A 17,303-nucleotide genomic window follows, 5' to 3' on the forward strand; every position below is an offset into this window, starting at 1 on the left:
TGCTTGCGTCACGGCACCTGCCAGAGAAGTTACCCGGTGACGCTCGGGGCAGCCAAAGCCGCCTACACCCAGCCTGGCACTTCAGGCCTTTCCAGGTGCCTGAGGAGACCAATGCCTCAGCCCCCAGTGGCCGCGCATGATGCAGGGTCAGGAAGTCCTCTCCAGACCCCCAGGAAACACCTGGACATGCGAGCCATTAGCGGCGAGCAATTTAGTGGTGACGAGTGTCGTTGAGTGGGATTATTGTTCCACATCCTACTATCGAAATTTCCATATTTGCGCTTTATGAAGCCAACAAACTCGTGGTGACCCGAGACGAGTAAAAACCCACCGCCTCCTGGCCAGAGCGGGTGACTGGGGGCACAGGAGTCCCCACCACGAGCCGTCTGTCCCGTTTCCCCCTCGGCGCACCTGTGAGGCTGCGGCTCTTGAACGTGGTCACTGCTGATGAGCCCAGGGGGAGCAGAGAGGGCGCCCCCCACCCCCCGAGGTGTCCCGGGCTCCACCCCCGTCAGGTGTGTGCAGTGAAGGGCTCGTGGTGTCCGGGCCCTGTGGGCTGGTCCGGCGTCCCTGGACAGAGGAGCAGGAGCCAGGCGGGTCCAGCAAACAGAGCCGGGTAGAGGTCGCCTGCGCCCAGCTGGTGTCCAGCTGCCTCTTTCTACCTCCCCGCAAGTCTTCCTGTCCAGGCCAGAGTGTCTGGCTGTTGGGGTGAGGGCCTGCAAAGTCCACCCAGGGTGCCCCCGGGGTCCTCCCTCATCACCGTGCCCACGTGTCCATTGGGTGCGTCTAATTCAGCTCCCCAGAGCGGCCTGTGCCTTGATATCAGTGACTCCATTTTCGATTGGACATCAGTCACTTCATTTTAAACATTTCAGAACCACTTAACTAGTACAAACATTTAACTATCTGAAGAATAAAGTGCTCTCATCACCCCCTACCAGGGAGTTTGGGGCAGAAAGGCTGGACTGTTGCAATCGCATTAATTACGCATTAGTAACGTCAACAGCATCACCTACCAACAGTGTCTACTAACACAGCTTCAGCCCCTCAGCAGGAAGCCAGAGAGAGAGAATCAGGACAAGCCCCTGCCTTCTGGAAGCTGCTGGCCTGCTCTTCTGTTAAACAAGAAGCCACTTCTTTTTCCTTGTGGACTCCCAGTGGGTCCTTGCGTCCACACGCTGTCCCTGTCTTGTGTCCGCAGGGCTGTGGTTGCCATGCATGTGCTGGGGACCCCAGACCCTCTCCTCTCCACCCCTGGAGCTGCACCTCAGAGCCACAAAGCCACTTTGACCAGGACCAGTCAAGACACAACTTCAACCCTGTACCTCCTCCTGTGCCCCAACCTCGGGGAGTGACAGCCCTCATCATGGCATAACCTGAAGCCCCCTCAGCTGTTTGTTGTGGCACCTCATTCTTTCTGCTTCTTTTTCAAACTATTATTTTTGTTGCGGTGACGGTTTCACCACCTGCATGACTCAGAGGCACAGGTTCCCAGCTGCGTCACCACACACCTGCCACCCAGGCACGTGCTCTGTCCGCCACAGCTCATCTGGGGTCTGGCCGCCTGCTCTACCTGCCACCGGGGCTGGGGGCTCCACAGTGACCCTCCCGAGCCCGCCGCTCTGAGGCCCTGCCCAGCGTCTCCTGGACAGCGCTGCAGCCCTGAGCTGCTCCGCGAGGCCCCGCCTCCACACCTGCCTGATGGCCTCCCTTCTTGCTTATGCCGCCCTTTGTCGAGGCCCCCCCCCCCAAACAGCCCCAGCCAGGGCTGTTTCTCAACCCTTCCCTGCATGCTCTTTCCACCCACGGCGCCTCTCAGCAGCCTGCGACCCGCGAGGCCCTTTCCTGTTCCCTTGCCATCCTCCCCCACTGCTCAGTACCAGCCCTGCTCTGTTCTGTTCTGTAGCTGGCTTCCTTCTCGGCAACCCTGCAGGTCTACAGAGCTCAGGCCAGCTGCCAAGAATAAAACATGGGTCTATGTTTCCTCACTTGCAAAATGAAAAGCTGGATCACATGAGACTGGCTTAGCTCACTGTGGGCTGCTGCTTCCTAACCAACCCATTCAATGTCGTGGGAGCCAAGGAGTTCTCCTCAGCAAGGCCTGTGCAGCTGTGGCAGACAGCCGAGGCCAGAGCTGCTCAGGCCTGGAGCGCCCGGTGGCCTCTGCCAACACGCTCCTCTGCGCTCGCCGGCGTGCCCTGCCCAGCGAGCTCTCTGGCGAGCTGGGGGAGCCCTCCGGGAGACCTGGTGGGAACAGCGTCCGGGCAGGGCCTCTCGGCTGGCAGCGAGTGCTCTGAGCTGTGACCTGGGCCTGCACCCTGTGACTCTGGGGCTGACGTGCGTCACTTAGATGGTTTGATTTTTAAAATCTCAGTATCGCTCACCTGCACTGTAATCTCGGACGGTCCATCATGACTCATGACTGGAAATTCCTGGGCAGCTGCTCCTTACCACCACTGCTGTCACCTACGCTGACACCTGGGCTGGGGTCCAGCACATTCAAGCTCATCTCGGGCCTTCCGCGAGCCCAGGGGGGCCCACTGCAATGCTGTCTGATTTTGAAAAACGCGTAAGGGTGGCTTTTGGGCGGGGGGGAGTTGGGGGAAGAGTCACAAAATGACCTCGAGGACAATGCTCCTCCCGTGCCCCTGGGTAACGGCACACGGGGGGGGGGGGGGGGGGGAACGTGTCTGCCTCGGGCACATCTTTAGATCTGATCGTGATTCGCAGGTGATGAAAGAAACATCCTAACAGGCCGAGGTGTGACTCTTCTCTCCACATGCCACGCAGGTCAGCACCTCACACTGGCTTTCCTAGATACCACGAGATGGTGCCGCCCTCCTCTTCCCCGTGGAGACGCCAGGACAGAGGGGGGACCAGAGATGATGCGCTCAAGGTCACTTAGTGAGTCAGTCTTGGAAAGGGCTTTTGGTTGATCCAGCCTTTCTGTTCCCACTTTTGTCAGAAAAGGTCAGTAGGAGGCAGCGGTTTCTGCAAGGAGGTCACCTGGAGACAAACTGCTTAGCTCTGATTTCACTTTAAACGCTCACGCCTGATTTTCATTTCACTTGCAGATTTTTATCAAGTAAGTACTGTACCTTACCCCACACCTGATGCCTCTCACACTTGCAAAAGAAAAAAAAGCATAAAAGAACAAGCTCTAACGGATTAGATTGCTTTGTTGACAAGATAGCCAGAATGGTTTTTAAATGAAATGGCACTGAGAACTGAAAGAGCACAGCTGAAAAGGAAAAGTGCTGAGAGGCTGCCCCAGGGGTTCCAGTGGGGCACCTGGCCGACGGGGCTGCCCCTGGAGTGGAGGGGACGCCGGTGCCCTGGGCGCGGGCGCACCGCAGGGGCTGGCTGCAGCGCTTCTCCGGGCGGGCGTTCATGACAGTTTGCTGTAAATGCTTCTTTCTTCTGTCAGCTCAGGGAGCGCAAGGCCTGCACTGTCGGGCACTGCCATACTCCCCAGAGGGGCCCAGCACTAGCTCTGCTAGTGGAGAGGTGGGAAATGGGAGCATGGGAGCGATAGGGCGCTGGAGGAGGGGAGGGGGGCAGGGAGGAGCAGCTTCCTCCCAGACCTGCCAGGTGAAGGGCAGTGACATTCGCGGCTCCACGCACCTGCCAGCACAGGCCGCCTAGGCGGGGCTCCCCGCCCCATGCACCCCGAGGCGGCTCAAACGCCAGAATGGGCAAGAGGCAGAGGCCAGGCCCAGGCCCGGGCAGCGCGGACCCACGTCTGCGGAGCGCCCAGGCAAATCTGTAGAGTCAGCGATGCGCGGCGGGCTGGGGCTGGGGCATGGGAGGCTGGGGGCGGGGGCTGCTGAAGATAGTTGCTTTTGAGGCCATGACAAGTTCTAAAGTGGAATACGGGGCAGCTGTAGGACTCTGCACAAACTAAGATCAGTGGCTCGCACGCTGGGAGTGAGCCAGCGCCACCCCATGCGGCGTGGGGAGCGCCGAGGGCTCGGTCCATACACTAAAGTGATGCTCCCACATTAAAAATACTCGATTACTGACCTGACCGCAGACGTGACTCCCACGGAGCGTCCGTTACGTGGGCACCTAGCAACGAGGTGGCTAGTGAGAAGCAACTTCCACAGCCACCAGTGTTACCCCAGGGGCTGGGCAGTGCGCGGAGGAAGCCGGCTCCAGCCAACGCGGAGAACCACCGGCGGCCGGTCAGCGGACCTGGGGCCGCGCCGGGCGCCAGCTCGACTTCCCTTGCACCTGCGTTTCTCTTCCAAGGGTTCGCTGCTGAAAAGGAAGTGATCGCCGTCCCGGAGACACCCAGAAGCCCAGGATGTGAGAGGAACAGGGTTCACCGGCCCAGCCCTGTGGCTTCGCCGCCTGAGGGCGTTTCCCACGTGCGTGTGGCGGGCACGCTGCCCCGCTGCGGCATCGCCCTGAATCCCACCTCTAAAGGAAAAGGGAACTCGCAGACATTCCTTCTTGGAAGTTTTACTGCGTGTTTATGTTGTGGTGAGTAACGGCACGAGCGTCGTCAGCCAGCAGAGAAAGCGGGGGCGGCCGAGAAAGGCGAACTTTGAGGAGAAGTCAGACTTTCAAGTGCGAAGATGCTCTGCCGGCTCTGGAAGCCTCCAGAGCAGGGGTCGGCATGGTTTTCTCTAAGAGGTCAGATAGTCAAAGTTTTCGTTTCTAAGAATCCAGATGCAAAATCAAAGATCTTGGGGGGGGGGCACTAGAGAGCGCCACCATGGAAACCACGGAAACTGCGCTTGGTGCCGACTGCCCCAAACCAGGGGCTGGGCCCTGGGCCCCTGGCATGGAGCCCTATGTTCCAGGGCACACGTTTTTAAGAGCGGGACTACCAGGTCAGCCCCAAGCCGCACGCCCTCAAGCGTCCTGCGAGGCACGAGACAGCGGCGGTCCCGTCCTCGTCACTGCCACTCGACGCTTTCTGAAAGGGTCTTACTGCCATGACCACCCTTGTTGGCTCATAGATCTCCCGCCAACAGGGTTGACGCCTTCAGTGCAAATGCAACTCCCTGCCCTCCTCTTCATCATCTTCTGCTTTCCCACTGTGAGAAGCGAAAAGGGGACAGCGCCTGCTACGAGGCCGAGAGACTCAAGCAGTCGCTCCCGGGACATGTTTACTAGAGGCTGCCCTGGAGGCTGGACAGTGGCCACGGAGCGCCGCTCAGTGGGCGAGCCCGTCCCCGGGCCCCAACGGGTCGTTCAGATTGCGGCAGCAGACATCTTCCTTAGAAACAAACTCAACTTCAGTCCTGCCTCAAAGGTGGCACTCTTTTCACACTTTTTGAAAAGGCCTTACCCTCCCCCCATCCTGTGACCCTTGTCCCTTTCTTTTCTCCTCACTCTTACCTCAGAGCCCTCTGATGTCTGTTCACGTCCACTGGCTTTGAAAGTGCTTTAGTGATCAAACTGCTACGTAAAGGTCCAGTGTTTGTTTTTATGCTCCTGTCGGACTTGGCTGTACACACGTCTCTCAAATCCATCCATTTTATTGAAAATGGCTGCACGTCGTCCTTTCTTAAGGCCGTGTAATACTCCATGGCGTGGCTAGGGCCACATCTTGTTGATCCAGCGGTCTGCTGGCAGGTACTCAGGCTGTTCCCATGTGCTCACTACTGTAACTCCCAGGGCTGTGAACCCTGTGGAACACCTGGGTTTTGAGCTGATGGTTTCATAATCTTTGGCCAGATGCCAAGAACTGCTTAAGTTTTTAAACTTAAGTCCAGGTTGCTTTCTGACTCACAACTTTTTGCAGGATCACATGAAAAATACAACCCAGGGTGGCAGATGACACCCGGCCTGTTTCCTCCCCAGCCTTGTCTGGGTCACTCTGAGAACTCAGGGGACTGTAGTCATGTTCTGTTCCTGTTCCCACACCTCTTTCAATTTTTTTCAAGCTTCTCGCAAGGTCTGCTGAGCTGCAATGTCCACGTGAATGTCGGCCTCTGTCCCTCAGGGTGTGGGGCCTTGGGGAGAGCAGGCCTAGCCTTTCGCCGTGGATGAGCTCTGAGAGAAACCTGGTGCCTGGTGCTGCCCCAACACCTTCCCTGGCGGGCTGCCCACTTCCTGAAGGCCAGGGCAGTCAGGCCCCATCCGGGCGGCACTTGGCGGCAGGCCCAGGGGAGGCAGGCATGGGAACACAGCTCCCGCCTGGTGAGCGAGTGGCTGAGGAGTCCGGTAACGAGCCCTGGGGGGCGAGATGGAGCTTCCCACGTCAGCAGCCCTGGGGCCAGCAACTCTGAGGGGAGGAGGCGGGCGGGGAGGGCGGCTGCTGAGGGCCCAGCGCGGGCAGTTCACAAGAATGCGGACCCTCTGGGTGTGGGGGAGACGGGACGCAGGAGAGAGGCCGTGTGGTACCCGTGACAGTCTTCATCTCGGCCAGGAGACGGCTCTGGACTGCAGCGAAGCTGGCGCTGTCTGGTGGGAACTGTCACCGGCTGCTGCGGATGCCAGGACGTGGCCTGAGGACAGAGGCTCGAGCGCCCGGGAACTTGTGCTCACCACAGAGCACGCGCGGGCTTTCGCGGGGGTGTGTCACGCCGGAGGAGGGACGGGACGTGGCCAACACACGTCCTCGAGTGAGCCCAGCTGACAAGCAGAGGCTTGTGCTCCTGGTCACCACCCCGCACGCCGCATTCCCGCTGAGACTCCTGGCCGAGGGAACTAATGTCCGCTGAGACCGGGGGCTTCTCCTAGTTGGGACCTCCGCTGGGTCCTTGTGGGGGGTGCCTCCGAGTCTGGGGGCACGCGCAGGCTGCTCTTTGACGCTTCCTTCTGTCCGGGCTCCCTCGCCCCGGCCGGTCCTGAACGCTTTCCTGACTTCCCGCCGTCTAGAGCGGTTCGGTCGCCACTGATCCTCTCAGAGCAGATCTGCGCACTTCCCGGCCCTGACTCTTCCCCTGACTCGAGCTGGCCTCAGGCCACGGGATGATAATTCTGTAAATATTAAGCCCTGAGTCCCCCCAATATGTGAGCTCCTGCTAGGCACTGCTCATCCGGTGCAGATACAGTGAGAAAGGCCGCCACTGGCCCGACGCTGACGACGGTGGGAAGCACACGTGTGGCGAGAGGCGGTGAGGGGGCAGGAAAGGGACACGGGCTGCAGGGACAGAAGGGTCAGCCCTGGGGGAGGCGGAGACGGCTCCTCCGTGGCAGCGATACCTGCACATGTACAGAGGGTGAGTCAGTGTGCACGTGTGTGCGTGTGTGTGTGCAGGGGGCTGCTTTAGGCAGAAACGGGGCGGACATGAGCAGACTGGGCTGAGGCTGCACTGGGCTTCTGAAGGGTTTTTAGTAGGACAAAAATACAGGTTCTCTGAGGGCAGAACTGTGGGGTGCAGTAGAGGGAGGGAGGCAGCGGGATGAAGGGGGGATGACAGATTTATGTGGAGACGCCACGGGACTTAACTGGGGGGCGACAGAGGGACAGGATGCCTGCGAGAGACGCCTGAGATGAAGCCGACTTCCTGGCTGGCCCTCTGGGCAGATGAGGTGGGTTTCCTCAGGGCGCCGTGTAAGGAGAAGCCCGTTTAGCACAGAAGTGGTGGGCTGCAAGGGCCCGTGGAACATTCTAGCAGAGGTGTCGGGCGACGACGAGGCGGGCAGGGCAGGGCAGGGCAGGGAGAGGAGGCAGGCTGGAGGGTCTCGGCCCGGGAGGGGTGTGGAGCCGTGGGCGCGGCGGGCGGGGAGGGAACCCAGGAGGAGGGCGTCTCTCCTCTGTGGCCTCCCTGCTCTCCCACCGCCCCCACAGGGCGACACAATGGGCGCTTCCGAGGTAACGCCTTTTAGACAGAGTAACCACTTCTCACAGCTTCCAGCGTCAAACCCAGCTCTGGCCCTGCGGCCCGACTTCTCGTTTCCCCCTCTCCTACCTCATTTCAGTCAGGCGGCTCCCGGAGGGCTTTCCCCTCTGGGCCTCCCACTCACTGCCAGCCTCCCCTCCTCGCCATCAGTCCCAGACACCTCCCCACACGCTGCCCATCCCCACTGTGGCCTCACTCCCACATCTTACTCCCTGGGCACCCCGGGGAGACGGCTGCGCTCAGACATTTATCCAGCTTAGGGCACTGGCCGGCGTCCTGAGCTCCCTGGGATCGCTCACTCTGAAGGGAGAGGAGTGTGTCCCGCTCTGTCTGTGCCCAGGGTCCCCACTGGTCCCGGTCAGAGCGACGACCACAGGCTGGCACGTGCCCGGAGCCCAGGCGAGTGGGCGGCAGGAGGGAGAGGGGGCGTGTGAGGCCCGGCGGGAGCGCTGGCGGGAGGGGTGCAGTCTGTCCTGCTGCCATGCCCCAGCCAACGCTGGACTCTGGCCCACAACATTCCAGAAAACAGGAGCCCAGTGGCACAAGGAGGTGCTGCGCCACCCCCAGCACCGCACCCCCTCCCCTCCCGCCTCCCTTGGGTTGGAAGCGCTCAATCTTTCTGCTGCTGGGGTGCTGGCACCTCGTGCCTCCCAGGAGACCCTCCGTCGCGCACCCACAGATGGCTGGTGGAGCGTGAAAGCTTTAGCTTCTGGCCTGAATTTGGGATGAATTCAAAGGGCTCCCCCAAGCCACTCTCCCCACGTCGGCGAGGCTCCCGAGAAGCGTTGCTCAGCCTGCCTCTACCCTCCCACGCCGCCCCAAGCTGCCAATCCCCACGGAACGTCGTTCTCCAGCTGCGCGCACACAGGCCTGCCCCGCCGACTCCCAGGCGGCTCGCTCCTCGGCCCCTCGGAGGCGCTGGGAGGTCAGGAACCCCAGCGGTCACCGGCCAGCCACGGCGTGAGCGGGAAACCGCCAAGCCAGGCTACTTCTTTTTTTGCCTCGTGGCTCTGTTGACTACCTGGAGCACCTACGTGCACTGTGACTCAGCTCTCTGGTCCCTGGCCGTTATGAGTTCTCGTGTTTTTCATTTTGTGGTGTCTCCTCGCAGGACCCACTTCTGCCTCTGGCTGAACACGAGCTTCGTCCCGGTGCCTTGCGTGCCGGCACCTTGCTTTCAGCGCTCCACCTGGAGGCCGCTCCGTGATCCCCACCCGGCCTTGTCTTGCCCACACGGCCGTCTGTCCTCGAGGCCGCCTGTCCTGAGTCTCTCGACTGCCTGCCCCGAAGCCACCTCAGCTCCCATAGCAGTGTGGGAAGCAGCTCTGCTGCTGCCCTCCCCACGAACTCGCCCCACTCCCACCCAGAGAGGGACCGGGGCCCCGTCCACGGAGGGCCGCTGGCACGTCAGGCCCTCGTGTGTGACGTCTGCCCACCGCTGCTCTCACCCAGGTGACGGGAGGCGGGGGTGGAACAGGACCTCCTTTCGCACCCCAGAGGTAAAGCTGACAAAGAGAAGGAAGAGCGGCTGTGCTGGCCACAGACGAGCGAGAGGCCAGCACCGAGGTTTCAGTCTCACTGCAGCACCAAGCGGAGCCTCAGGGTGCAGGGGCAAATGCTTGGGGCGGCCTGCGGCTGGTGACCCGGCTGAGGACACGCAGCATTTATCTGGCTGACTCCTCGGTTGTCCCCCTGAAAATTCTCTTGCCTCATATTCTACTTCAACCAGGGAAAATCAAAAAGTTTTACCCCAACTTTCACTCCAGTGAGCACGATAATAAGCATTTCACAGGAAGACACTGTGGCTTTTGCAAGATGATAAAAACAGATAGGCGTCAGGTATTGTCAACGAGGTTGGTGTTTCTCTAAGAAACAAGGCTTATCTCATCAAAGTGGAACAAGACCAGTGTCCAGTGTTCCGCCTTTCGAAAAAAAAAAAGCAAACGCGAGTCGGCCGCCCTCAGAGACCGACACCCGGCTGGAGTGGCGCCAGGGGCTGCGGGCCCCTGCCGTTACCTGCCGCGGCCGCTGCCGCCGGGCCTGCGCGAACTGCGAGAGCAGGAACTGCCGGTCCAGCTGCTCCACCCTCTGCTGCCTCTGGATGTCCACCGTGGCGCCCATGCCGACCCTGGCTTCGGTGGTGGGCTCTGCAGACGAGAAGATGGGCTCGAGGGTGCAGGAGAAGAACCTGGCCACGCCGCTGGGGACGCAGAGCACCTGCTGGATCTGCAGCACCTTGCTGTTGTAGCAGACGCCGGAAATCTGCAAGAAGAAGTTCCCGGGGGGATGGCTGACATGGAGCCATGTTTGCAAGGACACATTCTCTGTCCCAGTGGCTCAGGTGATGGCTAACGACTACCAAACTGCAGCACACGTCAGCATGCGTTCGGGCAAACTGATTCTGTTCAGGCAGACGAGGGGCAAACGCTCAAGCCCTCGGCACCGGTAAAATACTTTAAAGCAATGTTTGCATTTAACAGTGAAGCTTGAGAGATCTGATAATCAAAACACTTTCATACGGTGCTGGCTCTGTGGTCTCTCCCACTGCCAGATGGGCATCTGTGGGGAAGTGGCAGAGAACCCCGGTGTTCCGTGATCTGACCCGGCCCTGCCCCACACCCGTCAGGCCGACTCCGAGGCTGCACTTTCACCCATCTCTCAGCAGTTCACAATCTGCTTACAAACGAGCCTGTTTTTCTTGTTAAGGTCCTTTATCTGGAAAGAGAAGTCTAGTGACTTCTGGCTAAAAAGGAAGGTGGCCTATTTGTAAAAAAAAAGAAACCTCTGATTCTTGAGACAAGAAGTTAACGGCACCGACTGAGACCTTGCCTGACGAGGCCCCGCTCGGCTGGGCAGCCGAGGCGGCTCTCGCAGCAGTGATACCTGAATGAAGGTCTGAAGAATAACGGGGTGCCAGTGAGTTGGAGAATAGGAGGAAGAACACTTCAGGCAGACAAAACAGCAAATGCAATGCAGGAATGAACGTGGGGGCATCGACCGGGGATTTTACTGGGGACACCAAGCAGCAGCTGGATGCACGTGCCTGGAACCCCTGGTATTGGGCGGACTCCAAATGACGGGACTAGATGAGATGAGACATTTGGGGGAGCTGGAGAGAGTGGGGCGGGGTGGGGGGAAGAGAGGAGACGCGGGCTGAACCCAGGGCCAGCCCAGGACTTGGTGGGCGGACCGGAGAGGCAGCCGGAGAAGAAACCTGAGGGGTCTGCCACCAGCAGAAGTGGAACCGGCAGAGTTTAGGGCGCTGAAGCTAAGAGAACAGTCTGAAGATGGGACCGGTCGGCTCGAACGCAGCTCAGGGGTCAACTAGGAGAAGAAAACAGCCACTGGCCACTGGAGGCCTTTGATGATGTTTAAGTAACATTCTGGTGCAGCCGCAGAAGCACAGTCAGGAGTAGGCAGAAAAGTGAATGGCGGGAGACTTCCGATTTCAGGTCATGTCCAGGGCCCTTCTCTCGAACACGGTACAGAAACAACAAAGAAAATGAAAACAGGACAAACTCCACATTCAGTGAAACTAAGAAGCTGTCATCCTGAACCACAGTAACAAAACGGAAAACACCCTGAGTAATCAGAAGAGCCTCGGCGCAGGTGGAGAAGCGCGGATCCGAGCGACGGCAGAAGGTTCCCGGGCGCCCGGACACGCTCAGCAAACAGGCACCGGGTGGCAGGAGCAGCCGGAGCCCCCGCGGCCGGCACTGCCCACAGCGACACCCTCCCTGCTGGCTCCGGGCTGGGAGCGCCCCGTGGAGGGCGTCTCTGGCCTACACTCCGTCACTTACACTTGCTGAAGTTGGACTTCGCTATTTGGCTTCTGTGTCCCTGCTTTGCGTCCTTTCGTTCTCTTTTCTGAATTTTGTGTTCAGCCCACATTTTCCAATATTTTAATTCATTCGGTTGTTCGTTTTTCTGGCACTCTCTCATTGCATTTTCCCCTCGTGTTGGCCCTAGGGATAACACTATGCATCTTTAACTCGTCACCATGTGCTCACGGCTCATACTGACTGTTGCACGTAAAACTCAGGAATTGCGCAGGAGCGCTTCCACCGAGCACCACCACATACACTTTGTCTTAGACACCACACCCAGATACCCGCTAAACCCATTGGTGTGGTGGTACTTTACATGGTTATGTCTTCTAAGGAAATGAGGGTGCATTAACTTTTGCCTGCACCTAAGGGGTTCACAGTTTTGGGGAGGTGGAGGGGAATACGCTATAGATTCTTTTCAGGAGTTAATGAAGGATAAAGATGTTCAGCCTCTGGCGCAAACCTACCCCCGCCCCCTCCCTGAATACACTCACTGAACTGGGGATAACCTGCCAAGTAGTAAGTAAATACGCTTTGTGCTTATTGACTTAAACGTCTCTCCTATGACTTGCTTCTTATTTGAACGGCTGTCTACAAGTGAAGAATTTTATTGTTTCATCTCTGTGTGCCCAGAACAGTGCCTGGCACATGAGGAGGATCCAGTAAGTATTGTTGGAAGGACAGCGAGTGGATGACACGCCACAAAAATCAATATACCGTCTTAGATCCACTAAAGGAAACCGGGAAGTCACCGGCTGAACCTCTTTTGCGGTCCGAAGTTTGTCCTTTCCCAAGGCAGCGCTCACCTGTGCATCCCCCAGCAGGCGCTCAGGTTGTCGCACAAACAGAGGCCCCTGGTACTCGCAAAGGATTAAATCTAAGGGGCTTGGAGTTTCGTTTCGGTAAGTACTTGGCAGCAGACCAGACTGCAGCGGGGGCACACCTGTCACAGCCGGAGGCTTGCGAGAGCATCTCTCACGTTTCCCGCCTTCAGGGGCTGTTACACTTAACCTCGGTGTCTCATAAGCTGTTTACTGGGACTTTTTGAATGAGAATTTTTTTGAAATCCCTGGACTCTGTGGAAAAAAGAGGAGGCACGAGAAATAAGACTGCTGAGACAATTCAAGGAGCCAGGGGAAATTCCAGAAGGGGCCAGAGTGCCAGGCCCCGGGAGCCTGGAAGCCGGTGGTCACGCAGCAGGGCGCAAAGACAAGGGACAGGGCACGGCCGTGTCCGCAGGCAGGCCAGGTGCCCGCGGGACCTAGAAGCCAGCTAGAACGAGAAGGGCCCTGGCGTGTGTGTGTGTGTGTGTGTGTGTGTGTGTGTGTGGTGGGGGGTGGGGACGCCAGCTGGAGCAGGACCAGGGCATCTGAGCAGCAGGGACCTGGACGCTGGCCAGGAACGGGGATCCAGACGCCAGGGAGCCACAGAGCATTTGGGGCCTCGTGCCGTTCCAAGTCTGGACCACAGAGCCTGGCCACTGCTCCTGGCAGGGCCGGAGGCTCCCCTGAGCAAACCATGGAGATGTTGCCTCATGACACCCAACTGAGAATGTTAAACAACAGGAAACTGTTTTCTTTTAGGCATGAATAAATGTGATGCTGACTATCCAGATTACTAGTCTCTGAGAAAGGGCCTCATGAAAACGACGAGATACAAAACACGAGGAAGGCTCTGGATCAGAGAGGGTAAACCGTCACTGCCCGTCGGTCTTGTTTGGTGTCAGCGCGAAACCACAGCAGGCAGGGGGAGGAGACTCGGCCAGGCGAAGGCGCCCAGTGGGCTGCTGGGCTGTGCAAAACTGCCCTGCAGAGGTTCGGGGACAGGGTCCAGCTCTCGAGAGACCTATCATCGAACGGGACGAAAGGAAACACACAGGACGGCTTCCCAAGACAAGACGGTGGTGGGGGTGGGACACCTGGCTCCTCTGGACCTGGACCCCAAGACCTCAAGGGCATTCAAATCCTGAGGACATCAGACCCGCTCGGGTCTCGGCCACTCAAAGCATCTTTCCTGAACGCCTACGACACGCCAGGCTGCGTTCTAGACCCGAGGCATGGTGTCTAGTGTCAACAAGGAGTCAAAACAGAAAAACCTTGCTCTAACTAATCCTGGACTTTGTTTCCTACCTCGTCACTCAAAACGTTAAATAAGGAAGAAACTTAGGAGATCACCTACCTACGACCCCCTCCCCCAACCAAATATGTGCAAATCAGAGATGCCCGAAGCCATTTCTTCCATTTGTAGTAAATTATGAAATGACACTACTCAAGACGGACAGCACTTGCGGGCTTCGGCTCCTGGTGAAAGAGGCTCTTGACCTGTTCTCTGTCAGGTGCAACTGTGGTATGCGCAGGTGAACTCCCACATTCTCTCTTTCAGTACCACGGTGAAGTACCCAACCACAACTGTGAGTGTTTTTCTGATAACCGGGAAGCTTAATTAGAATAGGAACCGAATTAATTACAACTGATTATAGCGTCTTGGTCTCCAACAAATGGTCTCAGAAGCTGCTCTCAGCTTTTCCTTTAGAAAAATCATGCACCAGGCGGAACAAGCTAAACCACGCAAAGCAGAAACCGCAGGTAATAATGGCTGAACGGCAGCAGAAGTGTATTCCTCCCTGTGGCAGAGACGCTCTCACCATTGCATTGATTTTACTCCCAGAAGTCATCACGACGGAAGAGGAGAGAGCAACACAATCAGCCCCCGAGAGGGCCCTATGGTGGACACCACCATTTCAGAAAATCAGTTTAACGAGGTAACCAACCTTGGTGCCAAAGTTTCTGTCTCTTGCTAAGAAGACAACGCAAGAGTCCCAGTGGGAAAGCTCCTCGAGGCACCCACAGGATAATCTACCTACAGCTTAGAAGCTCAGGTGTCTTCTGGGCAACCTCTACCTTGCCTCCAGCCCTTTCTCCTTTGACTGACAGCACCACTGAACCAGCTTCCTATATTGTAACGATTGTTTCAACGTTTTAAAGCTGGTCTTTTTGTTCTGGTGCATGACAATGCCAGAAACCCAGGTGGAGGGGCCTGGAGCTTGTGCAGGGCGAGGACTAAGCTGCATTCATCCCTCTGAGGAGGCAGTTAAGCACCCGGTGCTCTCAGGAGAGAAAGCACGGCAAGGGCTGGGCTGTTCGCAGCAGGAAAGAGGCCGCAGCCCACTTGCTGCGCACCCAACTCCTGACAAAGGCCAAGGGAGGCCGCTGGCGTGGCTTTCGGCACCTGCGGGGCTTTTAACATTCCTTCGTGGTCAGGCTCGCCCTTAGAGTCATGTCCCAAGGGATGATGAGCCTCACTTATGTGCACTCAGGGGGATGCTGGAATAGCTCTGAGACCCTGGATGGGGACAAGGGATGAGAGCCCCGAGAGAGGCGTCAGTTAGGCGCTGACAGACTGGGCCGAGAAACAAGCACCTGCCGCTGGTCCATCACCTTCCTGCTAGCAGCCTGACCTCGGGCCTCCCCATCTTGAGGGGGACCCAGGTTCTCCTCCAGGTAGAGATGGCATCTAGAACCTAGTTAGGCAGTCCAGGGGGGAGGCGCCCTGGCGATCACAGAGCACTAGTGTTTCGCAGCACAGAATGAGTTTGATGATATTGCACTTTAAGCCTCTGTATTATTGACCCAGGGCCCTGGGAATTGCAATGAGTAATGTATAACTCTTCAACTGAAAGACAGGGCTGACTCAGAAAGAGCTTCAGAGTCAAGACCTAAATGAGTAACGTTTGCCAGAAGAGCCAAGGGTGAGAAGAGGGGGGGGCCGAGCGCAGGACCAGCACGGGGGGTTGCGGGGAGACGGCGGTTGGGGGGATGCGCCTCGGAAGCCCGTCTCCACCACACATGGGTCCTCTCGGGTCCCAGCGCATGGGCAGACCTGGGGAAAGGGCCCTGCAGCACGGGGGCTGCAGACACTCTGAACACGCAAAAGCATGTGAACACATAATACACGTGACAAGCAAGTGCATGGAACTCGGCAGCTGCCCTGTGAGGCAGGGGGTGCGAGACAGGAGGATGCAGGGGTGCTCAGGGGTTCGGCACCATGAAGCTGGGGTCCGCAGGCTGGGGAGGGACGAGGTTTCTGCCTATGGGTAAAAGGGAAGCTGCAGTAACAAAAATCGTCTATAAGGCACCTCCGTGCCAGTTTCACCAAGCCACCGGCATAATTTCATTTATTGTTTTGCAGAGTTAAGCGTCAAAGTCTGCCAGTCACTGCCCCTGTGCGTGCGCCATTTAGAGAGACACTGTCAGCCTGAACCGAGCTGCCACAGCCAGGACAAGGAGTTGGGAAGTTTCCCTCCGTGGGTCCGGGCTACCTGAGGTCAGGCTGGTGGGGGAGAGAGAAGCTCCGAGTAAACCGGTGTGGGTAGGGTGTGACAGGCGGGCAGGCAACCAAGTCAGGGTTAGCACAGAAAATGCTACTTTAATTACTAGAAGGCGAAAGTGTTTTGCAACAGGGATTCTCCTGAGCTTTCTACTCGCGTACTTGGGCCTTTCACAGCGCCCACCAACCCCACAACTTTCTGGCCCTGGCTTCTCACTTCTGTCCTCACTTTCAAAGAACTGCTAGAAAACCCATCTCCCATCTCTGTCCCAAAGGCTCAACTGCATGGCTGGGTATGGATTATTTCACCTGCTCCACCACACCCTTCCCGGCCAGTCCCAGGACTAGAGAACAGGAGAAACGGACACTTGAAAGCTGAGATCCCCCAAGCAGGCAGGGCTCAGGGCCCCAACACCACTCTTGCTCACCAGGAGCGGGCTGGGCTTCAGATTTTCCTCCAAAGAAAGGTTAGATGTCCTCAGTGGCTCGCGCTTGCTCATGACATGACCTCTCTCCTTAAAGCTATGCTGTGACTCGGATAGCTGGTTGACACGTGCTTCTGTCCTAGGGCTGTTTTCTCATAGATACTATGAAACCACGTTTTATTTTTGTCTTAAAAAACAAAACAAAAAACCTGGGCCCTGCCTGGTGGCGCAGCGGGTTAAAGCACTGCACTAAAAAGTTTAAGCCACTTCCGCATGAGTTCGATCCCCATCTGCCCCGGAGATCCACATGGCGCGGCAGACCTCTCCTGACCCGCCCGCTGCTCTCCTCAGCAGTGTACTTCGGTGATCTGCCTGTTTTGCTCCCCACTCTGTCTCTGGTGAAGCCTCTCACCCTCTGCATCTCTGGCTTGTACCCCAGTTCTGTACAAATAAAAAAATAAATCTTTAAAAAAAAAAATACCTGTGGTTGGAAGAAGGCAGATTATAGCTCACAGGTAGCTGGGTCCTTCCAGACTGCTCACTTTCCCTGGCTTTTCCTGGGACATGCAAACCCTCACACGTCTTCTTATCTTGTACAAGTGCGAAAGTTTTTTCTTTGAAAAGCGTTCAAGATACCCACTGCCTACAGAACACACACACACACCCAGACCACACTGAAAGTCCTAAAAGATTTGATGTCAACCTCTGCCTCTAATCTTGCTGTGGGGTAGGGCAGGTTCCCCGCGCGCCGTCCCCCCCCCCCCCATAGTAAGGTTGTTTAATCACAAGAAAACCAAAATCTGATGCTCTGTAGAGAGCAGGTGACAAGCCAGGAAATGGGCAAAATGTGAAGGGATAGTTGAAGGGGAGAAACCTGGAGTCTGAAGAACAGGGATCTGCTCATTGTTCTCATGTAGCTCAAG

The 17,303-nt window shown here is 57.5% G+C and overlaps 1 protein-coding gene across 2 annotated transcripts in view; it reads right to left on the reverse strand.

The window, feature by feature from the left end:
- UBAC2 (UBA domain containing 2) overlaps positions 1–17,303 on the reverse strand; it is a 111,535-nt gene that overhangs the window by 13,362 nt on the left and 80,870 nt on the right. For both annotated transcript variants that reach the window (XM_012723284.1, XM_012723283.1), the window contains one exon: positions 9,819–10,064. In XM_012723284.1, the coding sequence (XP_012578738.1) occupies positions 9,819–10,064 (246 nt within the window). The remainder of the gene's footprint in view (positions 1–9,818; positions 10,065–17,303) is intronic.

The sequence above is a fragment of the Condylura cristata genome, unplaced genomic scaffold (assembly GCF_000260355.1).
Source record: "Condylura cristata isolate star-nosed mole 26May11 unplaced genomic scaffold, ConCri1.0 scaffold00010, whole genome shotgun sequence".
NCBI classification, from domain to species: Eukaryota; Metazoa; Chordata; class Mammalia; order Eulipotyphla; family Talpidae; genus Condylura; species Condylura cristata.